Genomic DNA, 26,699 nt, shown 5'->3' with positions numbered 1-26,699 from the left:
TGAAGTTGTTATCAAAAGTTAAAGATTGGTAAAGCTTTAAGGACTGTAAGTTGTAGTTATCTAGTCTAATTCTCATGCATTTGTACTTAATATTTTTGACATCATCAAATATCTGTTAAACTTGTATATTATGCTAATTTATGAGTTGAGGGAGATTGTTAGATATATTTGATAATGTCATGGCTAATATGATTTATGTTTAGTTTTCAGATCTTACTTAAACAGGATAGATCAGTACTTACTGGAAGTCAGGACTTAAGGATATCAGTACTTATATTATCAGAAGATAATCATCAGAAGATGGATATCAGAACTTAAGTACTGAAGGACGTTCAGATAAGGACAGCAGCTGATTAAAGGAAAGAAGATCGAGATAAACATAAGAAGAGATATGCATGAAGAAGGAATTCTATGAAGAATAGAATACTTGGAAGAAAAGATATCTGATTGATATATTTTAGGAAGCAGAATTATATTCCATATCAATTAGGGATTATCTTGTAACTGTGTAGTATATAAACACAGACATAGGGTTTACACTATAAGTGTTATCATATTCGAGAAGATTATTCATTGTAACCCTAGCAGCTCTCGTGATATTTGTTCATCACTGCGAGGTAACAGTTCCATACTGTAACAGAGTTTATTATTTCAATAAAGTTTGTTTTCTGTTACTTGAGTTATAAAAGTTCGATTTGATTGTATTATACACTGTATTCACCCCCTCTACAGTGTGTGTGTGTGTGACCTAACAGTAACATCATAACCAAATATTGCTATACATATTGCCTTAATTTTTTAATGCCAACACCCTTATCGACGTTGGCTTAGATATGTGAAAAAAAAATAAAAAAGGGGGAAAAGTCCTGCTCTAAATAAAATTGATAGCCCGCACAAATTAAAATAAAAAAGCTGACAAAAGATAAAACACACGACACAAACACAACTTCATCTCAGTCTCTCCACACAAACACTCAGTCGCAACTCATCTTGCTGACCCTCTTCTGCTCCTCGGTGTCGCTCATCTCGCTACCACTCATCTCATTCTCGCTGTCGCTCATCTTGTTGCCGCTCATCTCATTTAAAAGCTCCGCTCAGTTTCTAATCTCTTTAAACTCCTTTTTATTTTTTCAGCTTCGTTTCAAAGCTCCGTTTGCTCCGGTCTAATTAAAGGTACAAACCCGATTTATAATTTGTTAATTTGGGGTTTATTAACCCTAATTTTGGGTATTTTTTATAATTTGTTTATAGATCCTAATTTTTGGGGTTTTTAATTTATTAATTTTGGGGTTTTCAAATCCTAATTATTTTTGGGGTTTTATATGCGTGCCATGTTTTTATGTTTTATGCAATTTTTGGACCGGGGTTTTATACTATTTATATATTTTATGTATGAATTTATTGTAATTTTCCCTCTCTCTTTTCTACATCAGCTACATATTGCATGTATAGGTTATGTGCTATTGATCTCATTTGTGTTGATTTCGTCTCTTCACTTACTCCTCGAGCTAAGATTGACGTGTACGGAGAGCACTCTTCTTAATATATTATTTTAATAATAGTAAAGTTCACAATGGTTGACAGGTTTAGTTTCTTTGTTGATGAATATGGGGATATAGGAATGCATCAAATTGGTTTGCAAGCGCATTTTATTAGCCAAACACTAAACAAAATGTCAAGAAATGTCACTCCAAAGCTGGATGCACTCTTATTTTCTGAATAAAATAAGGCATAAGGTATGCATTTAGATAGATATATGAAGTCCACGTAAGAGGAGTTGATCTTGTGTTTGATTATTTATTGTTTGTATGAGTGCTATGTTGTTTAAGTATTATGATTATGATATTTTGTATTATAAATGTAATTAGTTTCCTGCATATGTTGGATCTTTGCACTATTTAATTTCCTTCATACATATTATTGTCCAATAACAGAATAGCTTGGGAATGGGTCCATCTTGTTCTGAGATCTAAGGTAATGTGATATAATATGTAGACATAATTAAATCGTGGTAGCGTCCAGGATGGTCATGGGAATAAAAATGACTGTTCAGATTTAGGGTACATGTGTACCTAAGATTCAGTATTGGACTTTTATATTCATTTAGGAGAACATGAGAAGTCTACAGCATCAGCATGAGGGTTTAAAGTAATTTCTAACATTTTCAATCAAGATATAATACCGTTATTTGATTCTGATTCTAATTTCCGTCGAGAGCCTTACAATAATTTTTTTTGGTACTAATTTATTTATTTGGTTTTCATGTATGAGGTGGTGTGCCTCCTATTGTTTGTTACACCATTTTCTGATTTTAGAAGTCATGTATGCTAGCTTTATATCAAAATATATCATTTTTGTAGTTAAAGGTATCTGTCCAGTCATTAATATCATAGATTTTAAACATGAGATAATGTGCTAAATATCCTTTGTTATATAGCATTTCTATCTCAAATGTCCATATTTCACCCGATGTTGTGGAATCATACGTGGATATGAATGTAACATTTATAACTCTAAGTTCTTCTCATGCATTTCTAAAATTAAAATGTGGATGCTAGATTCTCTGTCATTTATTTTCCTTGTAATATATGTTTGTACTTTAAATTATTATTTTAAATAAAATATAAATATCACTTGAAACACACATCTTTATTAAGATTATACTTTTGATTAGAGTATATTACTATTTCCATTCACTTGGACTTAGCCATACCATATTAAGAAATTTAAGTGCACTAATCTTTCAATCTTTTCTAATTGGCTTCAAACATTAGTTTTCATGCCATTATTATCTACATAATTTGTTTCCGGACTGATATTAAATCATTATCTTGCAGAATGTTCTATGTAAGTTTTCCCAGGAACACCTCCCCATTTGCTGAACAGAGATTGTCCTTCACAATATAAAAGGAGATTGTTGGACTAAAATTCAGTTTTGACGATGAAAGTGCGAACTTTATATACTTTTTGTGGTGGGTGGATGGCCTTTGTTCGCGATAATGACATATATATGGGGGATATTTTTATCTTTGAGCTTATTGGAAAATATGAAATATGTGTCCATGTATCTAGCTATAGGAGGAAAGACCGAGAATTTCAAAGTGGAAGAGTAGCCTCAAATATAGTAGCTCGTATGGTAAACAGTCTTCCTCTCTTGCAAAATACATGAAGAGCTATTAACTTGTGAGTTTAATCAATCATTACTATTTTAATCATCTGTGTATCTTCAATTGGATGTTTTTATTTTTTATTCTAGATGGTGAAGGCCATACCTTTAGTGCAGTATGTATATGTATCATGTTTTCCACTGTTCTTTAGGATTGCAAGTCCAACTAGCCCATAATCTCATGTTACTGTATTTGGTGAAGGTGTATTCGCCAAATCCTATTTTCTCTATGAGTTAAGGATTTTAATTGATCTTTTATCATTATTCAAGTGATGCTTTTTTTAATTAATTTTTCTGAATCTCTCATGGGAAAAACAATGAGGTGTGTGGAACAAGAAAATCTGATCTTTCATCGAAGAATATCAGATACATTGATACTCGTTTGGATGAAGTCTTTTCAATCCGTAAAAATAACATCAGTTTAAATATGCTTTCTAAAAAAAAATTAAGGTTAGTATATTTCATCTAAACTTCTGTTCTCTTTTAGTTTTGTAGGCATAATTTGTGTTGCACATACCATTATTCATTTTCAGTACAATTTTTTTAAGTTCTTATGCTTTATCCTAGTAAAATAGCTCCTCTGTCTTTGACCGTAAAATTGACTGTCCTGGACATGGTATTGAGGCCGTATGTAATATGAGTGTGTTAAGGGCAGTCTCTAGATCGTGCACGCAAAAATCTCGTGTCATTTGAGTTGGTCGTTAAAAAGTTATTAAGGTTTTAGTGATGATAACGCAAAATCGATGAAAACTGCGTTCCGTCCAACCTTAAGACCAGATTTTACCCAGTTAAATTCATAATTTTGGGTTGAAATTTTAATGTGAAATACATTAATGATTCAATATTATCTCAGCACAGAGTTTGAGTTAAAATGATAACTTTCGGTTAAATAAAAATCTCAGAGTACAGGCTATTTAAAAGAGATTGTATACAATTATAGTTTTGTGACCATTTTTACATTTAATTTCGGCCAAGTTCGAAACTTCGTTTCTAGTCGATTATCATTGCTTTCAGTAATCTTGTCCAAATAGTCCTCTAATTTAAAGATTTTTGTGTGAATTAATATTTTGATTGGGGTTTTCGACATGGATGGTTTTGAGAAATAGATTGAAAGAATGGCTTCTACTCGTTCGGTTGGTAATCTTCCTCCAGTTCGGTTGGTGATCTTCCTCCAGAACTCTACTGGACTTTTTAGCAGCTGAAGATCAATTATAAAAGTTGGTTTATAATGCATGTAATTTTATTAAAATAGAAAGTTTAGGTCCATTAGGAATATGTTGTGTACTTGATGATAAGTTAAATAAAACACCTTAGTAGATTTAATTTAGTGAATTTGTAGCTTTCAACGGATGATCACTAAAACATCCGTTGAAAGAGTAGTTTATGCTTTAATAAGTCATGTAACACATTTTTAAATTCTGCTATACCTTGAAGATCTAGAAGTTGTAGGATATTCAAAGTCATGTTGACTACTAGTGTGATATGCAAAATAGGTTGGCTAATTGTAAATATTAGATGCCTTGTAATTTTGCATAAGTGAAATAGAGTTAACTGCTATGGAAGACTTTCAATGGATGATTCTACAAGGCTTCGACGGATGACCCAAGTCTCATTCAACGGATGATCTAGTGAAGCTTCGACGGATGATTCAACACAGTTTCAACGGATGATCCAATGAAGTTTCAACGGATGTTCTAATTCAAATTGCAGTTGATAGTGACTTGATAGTCACATGGGTTTATTAGATGCAAATGGAATGTGGCAGCCTATTTACAGGTTTTAGAGAACAAAGAAGCATTTCCATTTCCATGCTAACTTGAAGATATTCAAAGATGCTGGATAGAGAAATGAAGAAGCATGTAATTAGACTAAGAAATATTTTATCTTATCTGTTTATCTTTTTATCATGTAACTTGCTGATATATAAACTAAGGGTAGCAAGTAGAACAGTATCAAGTAAGTAAGCAATTTACCAGAGAAATAGATAAAGCTGTATCTGTAAAGAATTTCTCTGTTCTTTGTAAGTTCTATTTGTAAGCAGCTGTGTGCAAATCTTGCATCACAGAGTTCTCGATTTTTTATATATCTCTGGTGGAAAAGTTCAATCCACCAGAAAGTTTTTAAATACTTGTGTTTGATTTTCTCAACATTTTCATTTCGCACTTTAGCTAAATCAAACACGGTTATATATTTAAGATAGAACAATTCTTAAAATCAGAAAAGAAACCTGAATAACATTCAACCCCCCTTCTGTAATTCTTTGTTAGATTGTTTGGGAATAATAATTGGTCTCAGAGCAAGCTCTTGAAGTACAAAGAGTTTAAAGATCACAACAACTAACAAGATGAGCAAAAAAGATGTTGGAGTAAAGATTCCATTTTGTACAAAGACAACTATCACCATTGGAAGGTGAAGATGCACCTGCATCTCCTCTCTCAAGATGAAGAATTTGTGGACTGTATTGAGAAAGTTCCTTATGTCCCTATGAGAGCAGCTACAGGAAATGAGCCATCAATCCCGAAGCCTATAGCAGAATGGTCTAATCCAGATATTGAGCAAGTTCATAAGGATAAGAAGGCCATGAACATTTTGTTCAATGGTGTTGATAGTGACATGGTTGACAACATCATTAATTGTAAAACTGCTAAGGATGTCTGGGATACAATTCAAGTTATATGTGATGGAACTGAGCAAGTAAGGGAAAACAAAATGCAACTTTTGATTCGGCAGTATGAGCATTTTCATAGTGAAAAAAGTGAGTCACTCACTGACATTTTTAGTAGGTTTCAAAAACTGCTAAATGCTCTAAAGCTGCATGGAAAAATCTATCAAACAAAAGATTCAAATCTCAAATTCCTTAGATCTCTACCAAAGGAATGGAAGCCTATGACAGTCTCACTAAGAAACTCCCAAGACTACAAGGAATTTACCTTGGACAGACTATATGGGATTCTAAAGAACTATGAGCTTGAAATAGAGCAAGATGAGCAGCTAGAGAAAGGAAGGAAGAATGGAGGATCCATTGCATTAGTTGCTGAGCAAGAGAGAGAGCAAGTGGTGAAGGTAGAATCTGTGGAATTTGCACCAAACCCTAGAGTTTGTGAAGGGAAAGGGGTAGTAGTTGAACATGAAGATCATCTTATTCAAGATGATATGGATGACATAGATGAATATCTGGCTTTTCTATCTAGAAGGTTTGCCAAGCTCAAATTCAAGAAGAATTTTGGAGCATCCAAGCCAAACAGAAACATGGTTGATAAGTCAAAATTCAAATGTTTCAAATGTGGCTTGAGTGGTCATTTTGCTAGTGAATGTAGAAAGCCTGATTTTGACAGAAAGAAGTTTGAGCCTGTTGATTATAAAAAGAAGTATTTTAGACTGCTCAAACAGAAGGAAATGGCTTTTCTAACTTAGGAAAATGACTGGGTTGTTGATGAATTAGATGAGGATGAGGATACAAGCTATGTCAATCTAGCACTTATGGCCAAATCAGATGAAGCAGAAGTCAGTTCTTCAAGAAATCAAGTAATCACTACCAATCTGGCACATTTATCTAAAGTTGAGTGTAATGATGCTATAAATAACATGTCAACAAAACTATATCATTTGCATGTTACTCTCAAATCTATCACTAAAGAAAATACTAAGATTAAAGAGAATAATTTGTTTTTGAGTGAAAGAAATAATTTGTTAGAAACTCAATTTATTGAGTTTGATAAACTGAAATTAGAGTGTAAAATTGCCAAGGAAGAATTGACTGAATCTTTAAAGAAAGAGGAGATTTTAAGAAAGAAACTTGAATTAGAACATGAGGTAATTAAGGCTTGGAAATCATCTAGAGATGTCCATGCTCAAATTACCAAAGTTCAAGGTATGGTGTCTTTCTGTGAGGAAGCCTGGAAAAGGAGCAAAGAGAAACTAGATTCCAGTTTGGTAGAAGGATTCTCAACGGATGTGGATTCAACGGATAATGAAGATTATCCGTCGAATGACAAAAAGGTCTATCCTTCGAAAGACAAAGAACCACATCCGTCGAGTGATAGGAAACCAATTAGCAAAGCCAAGCTAGCTAAGTTAAATGAGAAATTTGGATCAGTTTCTAAAAACTTTGTTGCAGGAGAAACTAGTCAAATTAAGGGAAGCAAGAGAGTAAATGTAGGACATCTTTCAATCAAGAAATTGAATGACAAGTTGGAGAAAATGGTGGTTAAATCAGAATAAAAAAGGAAGAATAATAGGAATGGGAAAGTAGGAATTAACAAGCATAACAACTACACACCTGACAAATATGCACCTAGAAAAATCTATGTGAAATGTGGTAGTGTTAATCATTTGTCTGTTTAATTGCAAACTTGCTATGCCTGCTCCCATGTCTGCTCCTCCTTCATTTCCTAGTATGCCCATAATGCCTGTGAATGTTATGCCTGTACATAATTTGAATGCACAGTTTGCTAATATGCCATTTGCACAAAAATCCTTATTATGTTGCATTTAGTATGCCACAAATGCCATTTAGCATGCCATTATGGAATAACATGTTTGCACCTAGTATGCCATATCATGTTAACCAATCTGTGCATGATAATACTGCAATGATGAATGGTTTTAAAGGCTCTACTCAAATGACTAAGGATGAACCTCATATACCTAAGTCAAATGAGGACAAGCCTAAGAAACCTAAAAAAAGGCTAACAAGGCAGGACCCAAGGAAACTTGGGTACTAAAATCAACTTGATTTGACTTGGATGTGTGTAGGAAAACAGAAGGAATCTCTGGTATCTGGATAGTGGGTGCTCAAGGCATATGACTGGTGATTCCACCCTGCTCACTGAGTTCAAGGAGAGAGCTGGCCCAAGTATCACTTTTGGAGATGACAGCAAGGGTTATACTGTGGGATATGGATTGATTTCTAAAGACAATGTCATCATTGAGGAAGTTGCCCTAGTGGATGGACTCAAGCATAATCTGTTGAGTATCAGCCAGCTTTGTGACAAGGGCAACTCAGTACCATTCAATTCTGAAGCCTATGTTATGACCAACAAGAAAAACAACAAAGTGGTTCTCACTGGAGTGAGAAAAGGAAATGTATATCTAGATGACTTCAACTCATCAAATGTAGAATTTGTCACTTGTCTCTTTAGCAATGCAAGGCAAGTCAAGATGAAAGTTGGCTATGATACAAGAAGTTATCCCATCTTAACTTCAAGACTATAAATGAACTAGTCAGGAAAGATTGGGTAAGAGGCATTCCTCAAGTGGAATTCTTAAAGGATGGATTGTGTGATGCCTGTAAAAAAGAAAAGTAGATCAAGGCATCATTCAAAAAGAAACTTGATTCAACAATTGAAGAACCTTTACAACTACTGCACATGAATTTATTTGGACCAGTCAATGTGTTGTCCATCTCAAAGAAAAGATACTGTATGGTAATTATGGATAATTTCTCAAAGTTCTCTTGGACATATTTTCTCAAATCTAAAGATGAAACTAGTGAAATCATCATCAATCACATAAGGCAAGTCAACAATCATCCTGATCTCAAAATTAGAAGAATCAGGAGTGACAATGGAACTGAGCTCAAGAATTTTGTGATGAGAGTGTTTTGTGAAGAGAATGGGATCATGCATGAGTTTTCAGCAGCAAGAACCCCACAACAAAATGGAGTGGTGGAAAGGAAGAACAGATCTCTTATTGAAGCTGCAAGAACAATGCTAGAAGAATTAAAGTTACCAACATACATTTGGGCAGAAGCTGTAAATATTGCATGCTACACTCAGAATATTTCGTTGGTTAATCAAGAAAAATGCATGACACCCTACCAATTGTCAAAAAATAGGAAGCCAACATAAAACTTTCTTCATGTCTTTGGCTGTAAATGCTATATCTTAAGGAATCAAACTGAGCAACATGGAAAGTTTGATGCCAAAGAAGATGAAGGCATTTTTGTTGGATATGCAGTGGGAAAAGCATACAGAGTCTACAATCTCAGAACCAACATTGTTATGGAATCTGTACATATTGTGTTTGATGATAAGAAGATTGAAGGGCTGCAAGATGGTGATTTCCATGAAAGCCTCAAATTTGACAATGTTGAGATGATTTGTGATGATGAAAGTGATCAAGAAATAATATCTAAAGATAATGCAGAAAAATCTACAACAAATGAAGCACATAATTCAATATCTGTCGAAAGACCAAGTGCATCATCCGGTGAGAGACAATCTGCATCATCCGTCGAAAGGCAAAGATCAACATCCGTTGAGCCATCAATAGGTGTTGAAAGCCAATACAGATCACAATCAGAAAGAAGCCCAACTTCAAGTAAAAGATCCACAAACTCAGGGGGAGTTTCTTTTAATCAAAACTTAGTCACACATCAAGACAACTATGAGGCCTCTTCATCTAGAGCTACTATTCCACAACAGAGGAAATGGACTAGAGATCACCCCTTTGAATTAATCATTGGTGACGCATCTTCAAGAGTACAAGCTAGGAAATCAACTCAAGAAGAATGTCTATACAGCAGCTTTCTGTCTCAGAAAGAACCTAAAAAGGTAGAAGAAGCTCTGTTGGATCCTGATTGGGTTTTTATGCGGGAGGAGCTAAACCAATTTGAAAGAAATAGAGTTTGGAATCTAGTACCCAAACCTAAAGGAAAGAATCCTATTGACAGCAAGTGGGTATTCAGAAATAAGATGGATAAAAATGGCATAGTAGTCAGGAACAAAGCTAGATTGGTTGCTAAGGGCTACTGTCAATAAGAAGGAATAGATTTTGATGAGACATTTGCTCCTGTTGCAAGACTTGAAGCCATCAGAATTTTTCTAGCCTATGCAGCCCATGCCAATTTCAAAGTCTATCAAATGGATGTTAAAAGTGCCTTTCTGAATGGAGATTTGGAGGAGGAAGTCTACGTCAGTCAGCCTCCTGGTTTTGAAGACCGCAACTTTCCAGAATATGTATACTATCTTTTGAAAGCACTTTATGGACTGAAGCAAACACCTAGAGCCTGGTATGACACTTTATCAAAGTTTCTCTTAGAAAATCATTTCACAAGAGGTACTATTGAAAAAACTTTATTCTTTAAAAATGTTAATGGCTCTAGTATACTTGTTCAAATTTATGTAGATGATATTATATTTGGCTCTACGGATGAGAAACTTTGCCAAAAGTTTGCCAAATTGATGCAAAGTAAATATGAAATGAGCATGATGTGAGAACTAACTTACTTTCTTGGTTTACAAGTTAAGCAAGTTAGTGATGGAATATTCATTAGTCAAACCAAATATATTTATGATCTTTCAAAGAAGTTTGACTTAATGGATTGCACATCTGCAAAAACTCCTATGGCCACTGCCACTAAACTTGAACTAAATACTAATGAAAAGTCTGTGGATATTTCAAGCTATAGAGGCATGGTTGGCTCACTTTTATATTTAACATCTAGTAGGCCAGATATAATATATTCTACTTGTCTTTGTGCTATATTTCAAGCTGATCCTAGAGAATCTCATTTAGTAGCTATTAAAAGAATTTTTAGATATCTCAAAGGAACACCAAAACTTGGTATTTGGTATCCTAGAGATTCTTGTTTTGATCTAACTGGTTATTAAGATGCAGATTATGCAGGCTGTAAAATTGATAAAATAGGTACTACAGGGACCTGTCAATTTCTAGGAAATAAGCTAGTATCTTGGTTAAGTAAGAAGCAAAATCCAGTCTCTAATTCTACAGCTGATGCTGAATATATTGCTGCTGGTAGTTGTTGTGCACAGATTTTATGGATGAAAAATCAACTGTTGGACTATGGTCTACAGGTGAATAAGATTCCTATTCTCTATGATAACACAAGTGCCATTGCAATTACTGAAAATCCAGTACATCATTTAAGGACCAAGCACATTGACATCAAGTACCACTTCATTAGAGAACATGTCATGAATGGTACTGTGGAACTTCATTTTGTTCCAAGTGAGAAGCAACTTGCAGACATCTTCACCAAGCCACTTGATGAATCCACCTTTACTAGGTTAGTAAGTGAGTTAGTTATGCTTAATTACTCTTAATTTGTCTCGATGTCTAAGCAACTTAAAATGCAGCCAGAATAAAATTTGATGTTTCTTGTCAAAGATGAAATTTTGGCTAAGTCAAAATTTACATCTCGACGGATGTTCATTATCCGTTGAAAATGAATATCCATTGAATTTATCATCCGTTGAAATATCAAATATTATTCTGAGTACTTTTATCTCGATGGATAATTGTTTAATCCTTATCCGTTGAATTACTCTCAATCTTAGCTAGTTAATTCTAGGCATTATCCGTTGAATTTACTTACAGCCTATAAGTATATTTCGATGGATAATCATTAGAATTTCGACAGTTTATTTTATTTTTAAACGGCTATTTTGGGCTAATTTCATTGGTTACTTTATTTTTATTTTTCTCTTTTTAACCATTTATTTCTGAGAAAGTATAAAAGCCTATTTTATTTTCATTTTTACTTTTATCTTTCTCAAGCAATTTCTCTAACTCTCTTCATCTCAAAAGTAAACCCCCCCCCTTTATGCAACTACTTTCAATCACAGCAATGAAACCCGTAGTCAAAATCATATCTCAAACTGGGTATGTATATGAAAAGAACAACTTCGTAGCTTTGGTGAATAAGGAGATTCCTGCATCTGAAGACTATCACAAAATGATGGACTTCATACGAAGCTGTAAACTGAGTTATGCTATGCTTGAGTCTCCGATCATCTACTGTGAAGTTGTTGAGGAGATTTGGACTACTACTGTGTTCAACTCCAAAGATAAGACCATTACCTTCTCTCTCAAAGGTAAGAAACACTCCATAATCTGTGATACTCTTGAAGCATGCTTTAAATTGCCTGAAAATAACACTCTTGTTTCACACACAGACACAGATGTGAGTAACATGCTTATTTCTATGGGTTATGCTCTTACTGCCACCAAATCAGGTGAAGTTAGGAGACTAGGCTTTAGAAAAGAATGGAGCTTTCTCTGTGATTCCTTTGTTAAGGCTTTTTCTGGCAAAGTTAGTAATTTTGATGCTGTTAGCTATTCTATTGTTAACATGCTCTATATGCTTCTGAGTGATAAGTATTTTAATTTTAGTACTTCTGTAATGTATGAATTTAGGAGACATTTAGAAAAGGACTAAGAACATCTATTATGCTAGATTCTTTATGATGATAGCTAATTTTGTTTCTGAGGATCTCTCAATTGTGAACCCAACAAACAAGTTAGATTGTTGGGTCCAAGAGAGAAGAGTTATTGTTGATCTTAAAAGGACTAATCACCATAGTGAGGTTCCCCTCACCTACATTCCAATTATGGAGCAGCCTTAGGTAAGTGAGGTAAACACTTCTATCCCTACTACTTCTCTATCACAAGTATCTTTGCAAACAACTGTGGCTATGGCATCTGTGACAATGACCAAATAGGTGCCTACCCAAGCCACAAAATCAAAAATTGCCAAGTCCAAGTCAAAGAAAACTCACTCTAGTTTCTCTCAAAAGAAACTAGTTTTAAAATCTACTAAAAGCCAAGAGGGGAGTGTAAAGGGAAGTGAGCCTGGTGAGGGACAGGGTGAACATTAAAGAAACCCTAAGAATAAGGAGTGTTAGATATATTTGTGATGTCATGTCTAATCTGTTGTGTTAAGTTTCAGAACTTAATATTAGGACTTATCAGGACTTACTGGAAATCAGAATTTACTGAAGTCAGAACTTATATCAGAACTTAAGGCCGTCAAGATTTATATCAGGACTTAAGTGCGGGTACTTCAGATAAGGAATGCAGCTGATTTACAGGAGAGGATCCGGACTAAAACAAAAGAAGATATGCATGAAGAGTTGGACAACTGGAAGACTTGTAAAAGGATAATATCTGATTGATATATTTTAGGAGACGGAATTATATTCCATATCAATTAGATAATATCTTGTAATTGTGTACTATATAAACACAGCTTAGGGTTTACACTATATGTGTTATCATTCACGAGGAAAATTATTCATTGTAACCCTAGCAGCTCTTAGTGATATTGTTCATCACTGAGGGAGTAGTTTAACCTACTTTGTAACAGAGCTTATTATATTGAATAAACTTGATTACTGTTACATACTTGTGTTCTAAATCGATTTGATTGTATAAACACTATATTCAACCCCCTTCTATAGTGTTGTGTGACCTAACAAGGAGAGTGAGGTGTGTGTAACCCAGCCAAGCCACAATGTAGTTTCCCAACAAACTGCAGTGCTTAATAAGGATTCTAGCTCTTTACTAGTTTCATCCTCCCAAAAGGATGTCACTATTGAAACAAGCTCTCAACCAAGAGCACAGGCCAAAAGGGTTAGGGACACAGACCAACCTCAAACTTACATTGGAAAGAAGAAATCTAAAACACTTGGGGATACATAGGGTGCACATACTGTGCAAACTGCAGTCAAAAACTCAGTTATAACACCTTCTCAAATTCAGATTGATGTGGCTCCAATAAATGTGGAGTCACAGCCAAAATCTCTCATCATAGAAGACCTCACACACAAAAATCACCCACAAATTCTTTGGATGTGGACATTATTCACACATCAATTCCTGATTCTCCATTTTAACTCTCATGGAGAAGCCAAAATCTCAAGCAAGTGAGTATCATCTTTTAGATGATTTGTTGGCTCACTTGCCATTTCTTTCTGATTCTACTGAGAAATCTGTGCACAATCTCAAATCAATCACCAGAGATTCTACAGTAGTTTCAACTTCAAACTCTGTCATTTCCACTATCTCGACGAATATCCTTCATTCGTTGACCAGTGATTGTATCTCGACGGATGTGCTTAACAGCAATCATCTGTAGAAACTCTCAACTACTATCTCGACGGATGTTTCTCATCCGTTGAATACCACTGCACTACTTGAAATATCAACTATAGTTACAAGTGCAGATGATCTAGTAGTTGTACAATCACTCTTAGGATTGAGGGAAGGGAGTGAACAGAGTGAGAGCCTGATTTGCTCTCAGGCAAAAGGAGAGGAAATGAGTGAACACATGCAAGCTATTCTTCTAGCTTGGAGAAAGAGAGTGAGAGGAGTCTCACCTTAGAAGGTAAATGTGAGGGTGTGAGGGTGGGAAGCCAAGGGGAGCCCTTGATGCAAAAATAGAGAGATCAAGAGAGAAAAGAAGGTACTGAAGAATGTGAAGCGCCCGTTGTTAGTGAGTTAAGGGATGTTTATGAGGCTGAAAAGAAGCAGCTATTTCAGCAAGAATATCAAGTTGTCTTAGACTCTGTTTCTTATGAAGCTGAGGCATTTACTCACCTTGTTCTAGCTTATCAAACTTTGGCTAAACAGGAAAATGAGGCTGCTGAGAGAATTCTCAACTTGGTGCACACAATAGCTTCAATGCTAAGGGCCAATGATGCAATCAACTCACTTCCACCTGCAACTGGTGATGATTTTGAGTTAGATTCTAGTGGCACATTTGGGGATGCTTTTAATGATGAAGAGGATTTGTTGGACATAGGGGAAGATGCAGGTCCTAGCTCAAGCACAAACACTCCAGCATGGATGTTTAGCAAAGGCTGAAGTGAGCATCACTTCAAATCAACTCTATTCCACATAATCCATCAGACTTAGACAGCTCTTCAAGCTACTACAGATGCCAACACCAAGAGTCTTCTCCAAGCACACCTTGAGTCTTTTCACTTGCATAAAATCCAATCTCTCAAGAAAAATCAAGATGTGTCTAAAATCAAGACAGAAATTGGACAAGTCAAGAAGGACATCACTGAAATATTGGAGTTTATGCTTCCTGACACCGTAATGAGAGATATCAACAGGCAACTTAGGAAAGATTCTGATCTCAGAAGCAAGGTTGATTCCTTGGACACTAGGCTAAAGGCCTTAGAAACTTCTATCACTAAAATTCAACTCCATCAAGCTAAACAGACACTCTTTCTTCAGAAATTGGTGGTTGCACAAACCTCAAACTCTGCTCAACTTGATGCTAATAAAAAGGGGGAGAAAGTCTCTATCATTCCAGTTAGTCAGGGGGAGTTAGTTAGCGAGGGGGAGAAAGTGCTCAATATTAATGTCAGTAAGGTAATAATTCCAGGAATTACCTTCACAAAGCCACCAATGCTAGACAACATTGATTTGATCAAGATAACAGCAGCCGAATTGGAGCTGAAAGAAAAATGGAAGAAGCTTGATGAGAAAATTGAAAAGAATTTTGGTCCAATTGAGAAACAAGACAAAGCTATGAAACATTTCTCTCAATTGAGACGAATTTCAATAAATGAAATGAGCTTAGGGAATATGGAATGAGGTCAACCCTCAGCAAGAAAGCCTCTACATGCCAATGTGATTTTACAGCCAAAGAGAAACTATCCAAAAAATTCCAGTAAAAATCCATTGGACCTAGTACATGCCACTCCTAAACCTGATGAAAAGAAGCTTCTTGTTAGATCTATTGCCTATCACAAGGATCCAAGAGACTCAGTAGTGAAAAAGAGAATTGCTAAAGTCTACAGGAATGGTAAACTGATATGTGTGATGGATGGACATCCACAGTTTGCAGAAGCTAAGAAAGAAGAAAAGGTGAGGCTCAAACAACAACAAAAGCAAGATGTTTTAGATGCTAAGAACCAAGCTAAGAAGCCTGCCACCACAGAATCCGAAATGCCTGCTGTGATGAGTCAGTTAATGAAGAAAAGCAAGAAGAACCAAAGCAGATAAAGAAACCAAGACTGAAATTCAGACCAAAGAGGAAGCTGGATTTTGATAAAGACAAGGAAGAGTACATGTCAACCCAATCTACCACCTCAAGTCAATCAGCCATGCCCACAATGGAGTAGGCTGAATTCAAGGTTTATTCTGACATGGATTTCTATGGTGAACTCATATTCCTAAAGATGAACCTGTAGATTGGGAAAGCCTACCACACCTTGATCTAAACATCCCAATCCTAACCAAACCAAAGAAAAGAAAGTCAAGAGCAATCAAAAAGGCCAAACCTGTCAGACTTCAATCCAAAGCCTTAGCCAAACCCAAACCAACTGTCAACAAGGGAGATCAACTCTTTATCTGTGACATCAAGAATTTTTCAGACCTAAACCTCTATCTGGATGAGCTAGAATAAGTAAGAGCTATTGATGCTTACAAGCATCTTCCAGAGAGATTGTTCTTTAGGTATAAGGGTGGAAGAGAGCTAACTTGGCCTCTTCACAGAATTCTCAATGAAGGCTATTATGTTCTGGTGAAGATTTTCTCCTCAATAAAGAAGAACTTTGGGTTCAACATTGTTGTCAAGAAGATGGTACTGAATAAAATTGAGGAGATAAAGAATAGCTGGAGAGACCCAAATGCACTCCCAAGAGTCTTATCAATTCCATACACAGGAAATAGAGTGCATTTGAGGCCATTCTGGCTAATGGAGTTCAAAGATGAGAAATGCACCAGAATATTCTTCAAATTAGACGATCATCTAAGAATTTCAAGCAATGAAACTCTTATGGAGATACAAGAAATGCTGGATCAGAAGAATGAAGATGAATCTGAATTCTACATGCAACTTCAACACCAGATTGAAGAAAACAATGAGAAATTGGGAAAGAAGTTCAGACAGTCAAGGAAATAAGTTAAATTTGCTTAGTCTAGAGGAGCACCTTGAAAATGGCTTGTGAGATTTTCTATAAATCTTCCTCTGTATAACTTTCAATAAATTGCAACACATGTTAAGTTTATCTACTATAAATCAGTCTGTATTCATAAGGTGTTTTATTATCATCAAGTTTCTCTTAATTTATGCCTACAATTTCAGTAGACATAAATTGGGGGAGATTGTTAGGAATATGTTGTGTACTTGATGAAAATTTAAATAAAACTCCTTAGTAGATTTAATTTAGTGAATTTGTAGTTTTCGACGGATGATCACTAAAACATCCGTTGAAAGAGTAGTTTATGCTTTAATAAGTCTTGTAACACATTTCTGCATTCTACTATACCTTGAAGATCTAGAAGTTGTAGGATATTCAAAGTCATGTTGACTACTAGTGTGATATGGAAAATACGTTGGCTAATTGTAAATATTAGATGCCTTGTAATTTTGCATAAGTGAAATAGAGTTAACTGCTATGGAAGACTTTCAACGGATGATTCTACAAGGTTTCGACGGATGACCCAAGTCTCATTCTACGGATGATCTAGTGAAGCTTCGACGGATGATTCAATACAGTTTTAACGGATGATCCAATGAAGTTTCAACGGATGTTCAAATTCAAATTGCAGTTGATAGTGACTTGACAGTCACATAGTTGATTAGATGTCAATGGAATGTGGCAGCCTATTTACAGGTTTTAGAGAACAGATAAACATTTCCATTTTCATGCTAACTTGAAGATATTCAAAGATGCTGGATAGAGAAATGAAGAAGCATGTAATTAGATTAAATGAAGAAACATGTAATTAGACTAAGAAACATTTTGTCTTATCTGTTTGTCTTTTTATCATGTAACTTGGTGATATATAAACCAAGGTTAGCAAGTAGAACAGTATAAAGTAAGTAAGCAATTTACCAGAGAAATAGATAAAGTTGTATCTTTAAATAATTTCTCTGTTCTTTGTAAGTTCTACTTGTAAGCAGCTGTGTGCAAATCTTGCATCACAGAGTTCTCGATTTTATATATATCTCTGGTGGAAAAGTTCGATCCACCGGAAAGTTTTTAAATACTTGTGTTTAATTATTTTGTGTTTGATTTCCTCAATATTTTCATTCCGCACTTTAGCTAAATCAAACACGGTTATATATTTAAGATAGAACAGTTCTTAAAATCAGAAAAGAAACCAGAATTACATTCAACCCCCCCCTTGTAATTTTTTGTTAGATTGTTTGGGAATAACAAGGTCGGATTAGTTAGAATTAGTATGACTTAAAAGTTTATGTTGGTATGACTTGTAAATTCTTTATTCAAGTATTCATAGTGAAAGTTTTTTAAGTTAATTGAGTTGCATCTGGTGTGTGTATTGTTTGGATTATTTAATTAATATTGGGATATTTTATTAGATAACAAGCTGCTCAAAAAATGCCACTAAAAAATATTACCTTAGTATGATAAGGTGTTGGAAAAAATAAATTAACTTATGTTACTATAACATGATAAGGTGTTGGCAAAAATGAAAACTGTTATTCAACTGGTGTTGCTATAGAGGGAGAAAGATGTTGTAATAAGAATTATGGCAACATCAACATTGTTTTTCTATTAAATAGAGGGTGTTGCCATATAGTTAAGCCAACACCAGCTCTGATGTTGCCATTGAGTAAAAAATATCGTACATGATATGAATTTTGACATAATTTTCAAAAAATGTGTTGACATTAAATCAAAGATCACATGCAAATTTTCAACACCCTTAAAATTGATCAAAGTGTTGCCTTACGATTTATGATTACATTTTTTGGTATTTTTAACATTTTTTTGGAGGTTGTTGAAGTTCATTTATATATGTAGTAATTTGGTAAGCTGCAATAAGTTCTTTTGTTGGGTTATAACAGCGACTAAAGTCTTTGTAGAAATATAAGGCCACTACATTATCCTCAAGACTCTCAATATGAACCTGTCATTTTTGAGAAAACATTGTATTAATTGGATGTACAGACGTGTATCTGAATTTCTAGAAAGGAAGGGCAAATAATATATGACCAAAAACAGTGTTTGTATGAAAGGAAATACAGAAATGAAGAAGGTGAAGATGACTAACTATATTTTTAGATTACAAATTGCTACTCTACTATTGTTTTATACCGTGTCTTGGAACCTTCTTCACAATTTGCTAAACAATCTCTACTATCTGACTTCCAACTAATTTTATACCAATAATTACTGCTTTTATATGCTTCAGCATTCCACTTGGTTTGCCATATACGTAGCTTGATTTGAGTCATAACTATGCACATTTTTAGATTAGAGTCAGATATTTGAGATGACATAATCACATTAGGCGGATCCTAAAATTATTTTCAGTGAAGGTTGCTTAGCGACTTTTCGTATTCAGAGAACGTATTAATATATTGATAGAATTCATGTTGTTTAAAGTGATTTTGAACTTAAAATATAAAAATTTAACTGGATTTTTATTTTTTAAATTGTTTGATAGATTAGTTTGTGAGAAAATAAATTTGCCCCGTACAGTCCTGGTTTGGTAGTGTTGTGCCTTTGCTTTTTGCAGGATCATCTGTTTATCATCAATTATTTTGAAATTCTAGGGAAAGATTTGGGTGAATTTTGGTAAACTTTTCTTATTATATGGGGGTGCTAGTTAATAATGCATCTTCTTGCTGGAAAACAAACTTGTTACAAAGTGGGAATTGGACTTGTAGTGTTGGAGGTACTGTTCAGGAATGCACAATAAATCGCGTAATTGAAAATTAATCAGAATAATTAATTGGGTTATTAATCGAAATTAATTTAATATTTTTTACACATTATTATTAATATATGTAATTATTTTGATTATACATATGTAGTTAATATATAAATTTATACAAATAAATTTAAAATATGTAATATTATTAAAGTAAATTGAATTTATAAGATCTAACCTAAGAATGGAGGTTAATTTGATATTGAAAATTAAGAAAACTTATTATTTAACCATTTAAAATAGTAATTATGTATCCAGGAATATTACTTTTTTTAATTTTTTTACAAATTTTAAATATTTTTTTAATTGTTCTATATACTTTTTACATTTTTACGAATGAGGCCGATTTTTAGCCAATTAACCCGATTTTTGATCAATTAATTCATTTTTTTCTAATTTTTGATCGATTTTCGTAAAAAAACAATTTTTGACTTGATTTTCGCTTAATCAGTTCATTTTTCTACCTATCAGCAATTAATCGCCGATTTTTAGAACACCGCGATAAAAAATGAGCTTTGTATTGAAACTGAACTGGCCGAATATATAAAAAAACTCAAAATATTAAAGGGATCATTCATCATTTTGGAACTTTTTAATCGCGCCATTCGTTATTTTGAAACTTTTTTGGGATCTCTTTCGCTAGGTAGCGTTGCTTTTTAATTAGTCAACTAAAAATTTACTCCATCCGTCACACCTATTTTTTTAGAATTTTTTTCTCATGCTTAACACATATTTTAATACTGATACAAAATATAGTTCCATAATTTATTTTTAAATTTTTTTATAAAAATTTGAACATTATATCTTTATTTAGAAGAATTTTTTAAAAAAAAAAAATCACACAACCACATTTTATAACCATTCATTATTTTGGAACTTTTTTCGGATCTCTTTCGGTAGGTAGCATTGTTTTTTTATTAGTTACTAAAAATTTACTCCTTCTGTACCTTCCATTTATTTACGGTTTTTTTCTCATACTTAACACACATTTTAAGAATATTATAAATTATAGCTTCATAGTTTATTTTTAATATTTTTATTTTGAAGAATTTTTTTAAAAAAGAATCGGACAACCATATTTATAAATTAAGATACGGGGTGTATTTTCCCATTTGTCAAGTAGTGGAACCAAGTTCTGGAGAAGATTATTTAAATTGTAAGTTTGAAATATTCAAATTAGAATGCACCATTATTCGGTTAAGATTTATAGCTCAGTTTTCCTTCCAGGCAAGATCAGACATACAGGAAAGTACTTTCTAATACTTCGTCAAATTTCCAAAAACACTATCCATTAGAATTGGAAGTTTTAAAATTTTAAATCCATGCATGTTTAATTTGAAGTGGAGGGATCACGAAGACGATGCCTAAAAATATTCGTATCAAAATTTTGGTTCAATAGAAATACATTATTACAGTATGTCAATCAAAATTAGTTTTCAATATCTTATTAAAATAATTTATTATTTGAATTAAAAATTAAATAAAATAATATTTACAAAAAAATAAATAAAAAAATATTTTACAAACCCCAACCATAGCGGCCAAAATTAATACTCCCTCCATACCATATTATGTTTTCCATTGTGACTTTTTACACTGTTCATGGTAAGCGATTGATTACTAATTTACGTCTAATTTATTTAGATCAAATATAGTGATGAGTGATCTTATTTGGATTAGTATTTATGAGTATTTTAATATAATAAAGTTTTTATAGTATTTAATATTATTACAAAATTAAAAATATTACAATGACAAACGTGTTCAACATAATATTTTAAGGGGCGGAGGAAGGGAGTAGTATTTATAAGAATTTTAAAGTGCATGACCAGACTTATCTTGGCGTATAGTTGTTTTGGATAAGATGTTTTAAATTAATAGGTTGTGGACGGATGTGGTTTTAAGGGTCAAACAGTGAAACAAAAATGACATTATGATCAGCAACCCTGTGTGTGTACATAAAAAAACATAAAGACACACAATTAATGAAAAGCGGGATGTTCGATTATTAGAGTGAGTGGATCCATTCATCTAGTCCTTGTAAAATAATATAATTATGGATGACGACGGTGAATCAAGGTATGCTGCTGCTACTGCCGGAGATAGCAATGCTATAGTTGATTGGGAGAAGCTAGCTGGTGATATAGAGCTTAACTATGAAGCTATCCATCACACCGTAACCGTGTATAGTGAACACAATATTGAATTTATTAAGAGTAAGCTTGCAAACGAAGATATTTTGTTCAAGGTGAATGGTGATGAAGAAACTGCACTCCACCTTGGCGCCAGACGGAAACACCGAGACGTGGTTGAGGTCCTGATTAGTGCAGCTAGACTATTGGCTTTGGGTTCCGCTTCAGCTAATGATATTCATCCCTCGCATCCAATAAGTTTGTTAGATGATTTCATTTGGCATCCTAATCGCTATAAGGAAACAGCGTTACACCTAGTACTCACCAATGATGATTGGCGCATTGGTAAGATGTTAGTATCGGCCAGCCCTCCACGTTATGGACACGATCTAAGAAATTATTTGGGTGAAACTCCGGTCTACCTGGCGGTCAAGTTGGGGCATGAATGGGCAGTGTGCGTAATGTGCGAATGCTGGAAAGGTCGTGTACCTTTAGAGGGTCCTGATGCTTTTACACCTGCTTTACATGCTGCTATCATCAAATTTCGCCCAGGTATGCGGTTTATGCTATTATGTATCCTTACGGTATATTATTACTTGGGTGAAAGACAAATTTAGCCTATTTTTATATAAAATTGACAAAAATAACCAATTTCTGAAAAGTTGACCAACTTTGACCGATGGGATACCCAACTGTCAGTGAAATATTTATTTTATATAAAAAGTTGACCAACTTTGACCGATGGGATACCCAACTGTCAGTGAAATATTTACTTTATATAACATACCCAACTGGCACTGGAGTATCCCATATATGAAATATCCAACTACCAGTGGAGTATTTTATATAAATTGGGATACCCAACTGACAGTGGAGTATTCAATCGGCCAAATTGGCCACTTTTTTCAGAATGACTATTTTTGTTAAATTTTTTCAAAAATCAGCTATTTTTGTAATTTTTTCTCATTGGTGCTAAATAAGGCCGGTATTCAAAATTTTAAATTCGTATATGCAGAGAATTGAAATTTATAAATATGTGGGTAACCTAAATCAAAATTAAAATATTAAGACAAAATTGATTAAGTTACAAAATTGTGGCCAGATTTAACCTCATTTAAAATTTTTGTGGCTGGAGTTTTATATTTATAAAATAGTGACCAAATCTTATTTTTGTGTAGCACGTAACGCACACTCTCTCCAAAATTGTACTGGGACTTTGGATTTAAAAAATAATGCTCTTGTAGATTTTTGTCAACGACTCCATTCTGTTAGAAGTGTAGTAAAACAACTACTTTGATATTGAATAGCCTTAGACTAATAGAAAAGTTGTAATTGGCCTTAACAAAACTCATGACATACAAAATCCTTATATTATTCTCAATTATAACCATACAAAATCCTTAAAAAACCCTGTACCACCTTAGACTTGAATTGTAACAAGAATGCCCAAGTCATTCTTAAAAAATCATCCACATAAAGAAAAATATGTTCTCATTATAGGTTAATTTCTTGTAAAGACCCTGTACATCCAGAAAAGAGAGATTTTGTTATCTTAATTGAACTATGGGGAAAGACATTCTACTTTTTGTAGCATATGGACATACTTGACATATATTGTCTAATGCACATTAAACAAATTTTTAAGATGTTGTAGCATTGAAATTGGTAGATGCCCCCCATCCTCAAGTGTCACCGTTTAATTTATTCTGATATGTCAAGTCTTTTTGTGATGCAACAGCTACTGAATGCAAGTTATGTCTATCAACAATTGACTCTTCATATAGTCATATAGTACAAAGGCTTTCAAGTTAAATTTGAAATCAGGGACAAATAATACATATGTTGGTAAAATAGCGTCTTTAATCTCGGCATTCCCCCTTTTTTTTATTCTAACACTTGTTTCTCATATAGTATAGTAATGAAATTATTATTGTCCTCTATATCCATGTAATTAGAATGTAAACCTAGATCATAGCATATAAGTTGTAGCAGCATTGTCAACTCTCTGCTTACCATTTGCAGAACAAGTAAGACAGAGAGTTTACATGTGACATAAGCAGCTCTAGTATTTCCAGAAGTATTCAACTCATCACTCTTGACTTTAATTACTCAGTCACAAGCAACTGAGCATATTGTGCTTGGGTAAATCCTTCAATTTTCCTTTCACCAATTCCAACTCTCAACTATCACAATCTTCGTTGTACACATTACAAGTTATTAAGTTATCATTTTCTTCCTTTCAGCCTTGAAATTGGGTGAAAAATCATGAAGTTTAAAGCATATTTGAACAGTATGGCCATGAGTTTTGCAATGCTCACAAAAATATATATTAAACCTTCCTGTGTTGTCATTAAAAGTTCGAGAATAAGAATTTTGAGACCACAACTTATCATTGAAGAAAGTGAATTCATAACCTCTTATGATCTCAAATCCATCATTCAATTTCCACCAATTTTCTATCCTTTTATGATTTAATCAACTTGTGAGTGACTGTACAACTTGTGATTTAACCCGCTCAAGAATATTCTGTTATAACAAACATTGCTGATGAGTCATCCTTTTTCTTGTATTGCAGTCATCACGGTCAACTTTATATTACTAGTCATCACTAATTAATGAAGTATCATTCAACAGAGTTGGAATCAATTTTTGTCATTATTAGCTACGTACTGACACAGGCCATTTAATGTTGTCAATTTGTATCATCAACTCATGCACTTCACTTGCAGAACAAAAACGTGGATATGTGACTAGCATGTTAGTAAGAGAGCGCAAAATAGATAAGGAAATGTCATATTCCGGTTATGAAGCAATATTTGACATAACTGATCGAAACTATGACAATGCCTTAAATCTATCAGTTCGAGAACATCAGTGGGAGGCGGTGGAGACAATATTTGCTGAGGATCCGGCCTATCAAAATGGACGTGTGAGAAAAATTAAAGATCTCAAGTATTTAATCTCCCCAGCTGCCCAAAAGCTGGAAAAGGGGTTTACATATATAGTCAACCAGATCATCGCCAAAGGTTACGAAGCTCGAAGGGATATCAAACATCCAGGTCAAACAGATCTGCATGCTGCTATTATAAAGCGCGATGAAGGTACCCAACTTGTATGGATCTTAATTAATGTTGAAGTATATTTTTGAGGAAACAAATTAAGTTTTTAGATTTTGACTAATGTATTAAAAGAATTATATCCTATCTGTAGGAGTGAAGAAAACTACTACGCAGTAGGGTTCGAAATCTTACTAACTATATAATGACAAATTATTATGTGGAAAAATTTGAATTTTCTGGCAGAATCTGTATTTAGACTGTTGAGACAAGACGACGAGATTGTAAGCAAGGCTGATTCTGAATATTGGACGCCACTACACTATGCCGCATATTACGATTTTTATTCAATACTTGAAGCAACACATATTGGATATAAACCCCAAGAATACCTATCTGCCAACCAAATATGGTGGGTACCAACACCACTTCATGTGGCAGCTAAAGAAGGATACACTTGTACGTTGATTAAACTTATGGAATTATTACCGGCTGACTTATATGTTGCTGCTGATAGCATTACTCATCAAAATATACTGCACTTGGCTGTACTTTCAAGCAAAAAAGAGATGATAGTGCACATTATAAAGAAGTGTCCAGAAGAACATATTGACAAGATGCTAAATCAGCAGGACGTCAATGGCGATACACCACTTCATCTGCTTATCCGTGATGGTTGTTTTGTTCCGGAACTAATAAAACATAAGGAGATTGATAGGATGGTTAAAAACGGACAATATTGGACCTCTTTCGACATGTTATATTTCAAAGACCAAATTATTGCCGATCAGGTACGTATTAAAATCAATCAATAGTTTCATTCTTATCTTCACCTAATCAAGTATCTGATTCCATCTCTCTTTCAGAAAACAAAATATTTAAGCAAGAAATTATTAGAATTATTTGGACAAACTCATGATATTGATTTTAAGTAACCTATAATGTAAGTTTTTTTCCTCTGATTATCTACATATTATATGTTTTCAAACCAAGATAGTGAGTATTTGATATCTAATTAATCTACTTCCTTCCATTTATAGGTTAAAATTAAGAAAGCACTTGATGATTTCCAAGCGGATCAGCACCCCAAAATTATTTGGCAGTACTTCAGGTTTTGGCGAGGAAGCATGGAGAAGAAATCGAAAATGCTGGAAAGTTTAGTTCCCCCTAGTAAAAGGACTACAAAGGACAATGAATTTAAGAAAGCCAAGAAATTGTTGATGAAAGAAAATCTGATACAGATGAAGGATGAGCTTGATCGGTACAGGCAAAGGACCAACACTCAGATAATAGTCACGGCACTCATAACTACTGTAACTTTTACAGTGGGATTTACAATGCCAGGAGGATACAATCAAGATGGAGACCTGAAAGGAATGGTAATACTTTCCGAAAAGAAATCTTTCATTGCATTTATGGTGTCAGATGCGTTAGCTCTGCTTCTATCGACATCTTCTTTGTTTCTATACTTCATTGCATCTATGTATGAAGATCCCCGCAGTGTTTCAAAACTCAATGATGCATCAACTGTCCTCAACATTGTTTCAGTTATTGCCATGATGTTGACTTTTATTACTGGAACATATGTAGTGTTATCCCACTCACGAGCCCTGGCCTATACTGTCATTGTCATCTCTTGCTTTTTCTTCCTTCTCGTGGTTATTGGTCTATTGATCAAGTGGAAATATGATCGTAAACAAGAAATGATGCATGAAGTGTGAAGTGTGAGATCTCCCATTGTTATATTGACCTGTTTGGTGTATTTTCATTTTCTTGTGATGCGATGTTCAATCTATTTTCACGACATTGTAAGAATCATATACACTTACAATGTCTGTGTCAACAGAGTATGTAAATCTTTCCCTTTGCATGTTTCTTTACACTTGAACCTGCTTATCTGCA

General features: G+C 34.0%; 1 protein-coding gene across 2 annotated transcripts; it reads left to right on the top strand.

Moving 5' to 3' along the window:
* Positions 1 to 21,478: 21,478 nt before the first annotated feature.
* LOC141692043 (uncharacterized) lies at positions 21,479 to 26,699 on the top strand. Of its 2 annotated transcripts, none has more exons than XM_074496787.1 (4): positions 21,479 to 22,293; positions 24,603 to 24,842; positions 25,044 to 25,588; positions 25,838 to 26,699. In XM_074496787.1, the coding sequence occupies exons 1-4, from the start codon at positions 21,666 to 21,668 to the stop codon at positions 26,516 to 26,518; spliced, it is 2,094 nt and encodes a 697-aa protein (XP_074352888.1). In that variant the 5' UTR covers positions 21,479 to 21,665; the 3' UTR covers positions 26,519 to 26,699. The 2 variants fall into 2 exon arrangements, with proteins under 2 accessions (XP_074352888.1, XP_074352887.1); XM_074496786.1 differs by having other exon boundaries at positions 24,471 to 24,842.

The sequence above is a fragment of the Apium graveolens genome, chromosome 10 (genome assembly GCF_009905375.1).
Source record: "Apium graveolens cultivar Ventura chromosome 10, ASM990537v1, whole genome shotgun sequence".
Taxonomy (NCBI): domain Eukaryota; kingdom Viridiplantae; phylum Streptophyta; class Magnoliopsida; order Apiales; family Apiaceae; genus Apium; species Apium graveolens.
This window is presented reverse-complemented; position numbering and strand designations above follow the sequence as displayed.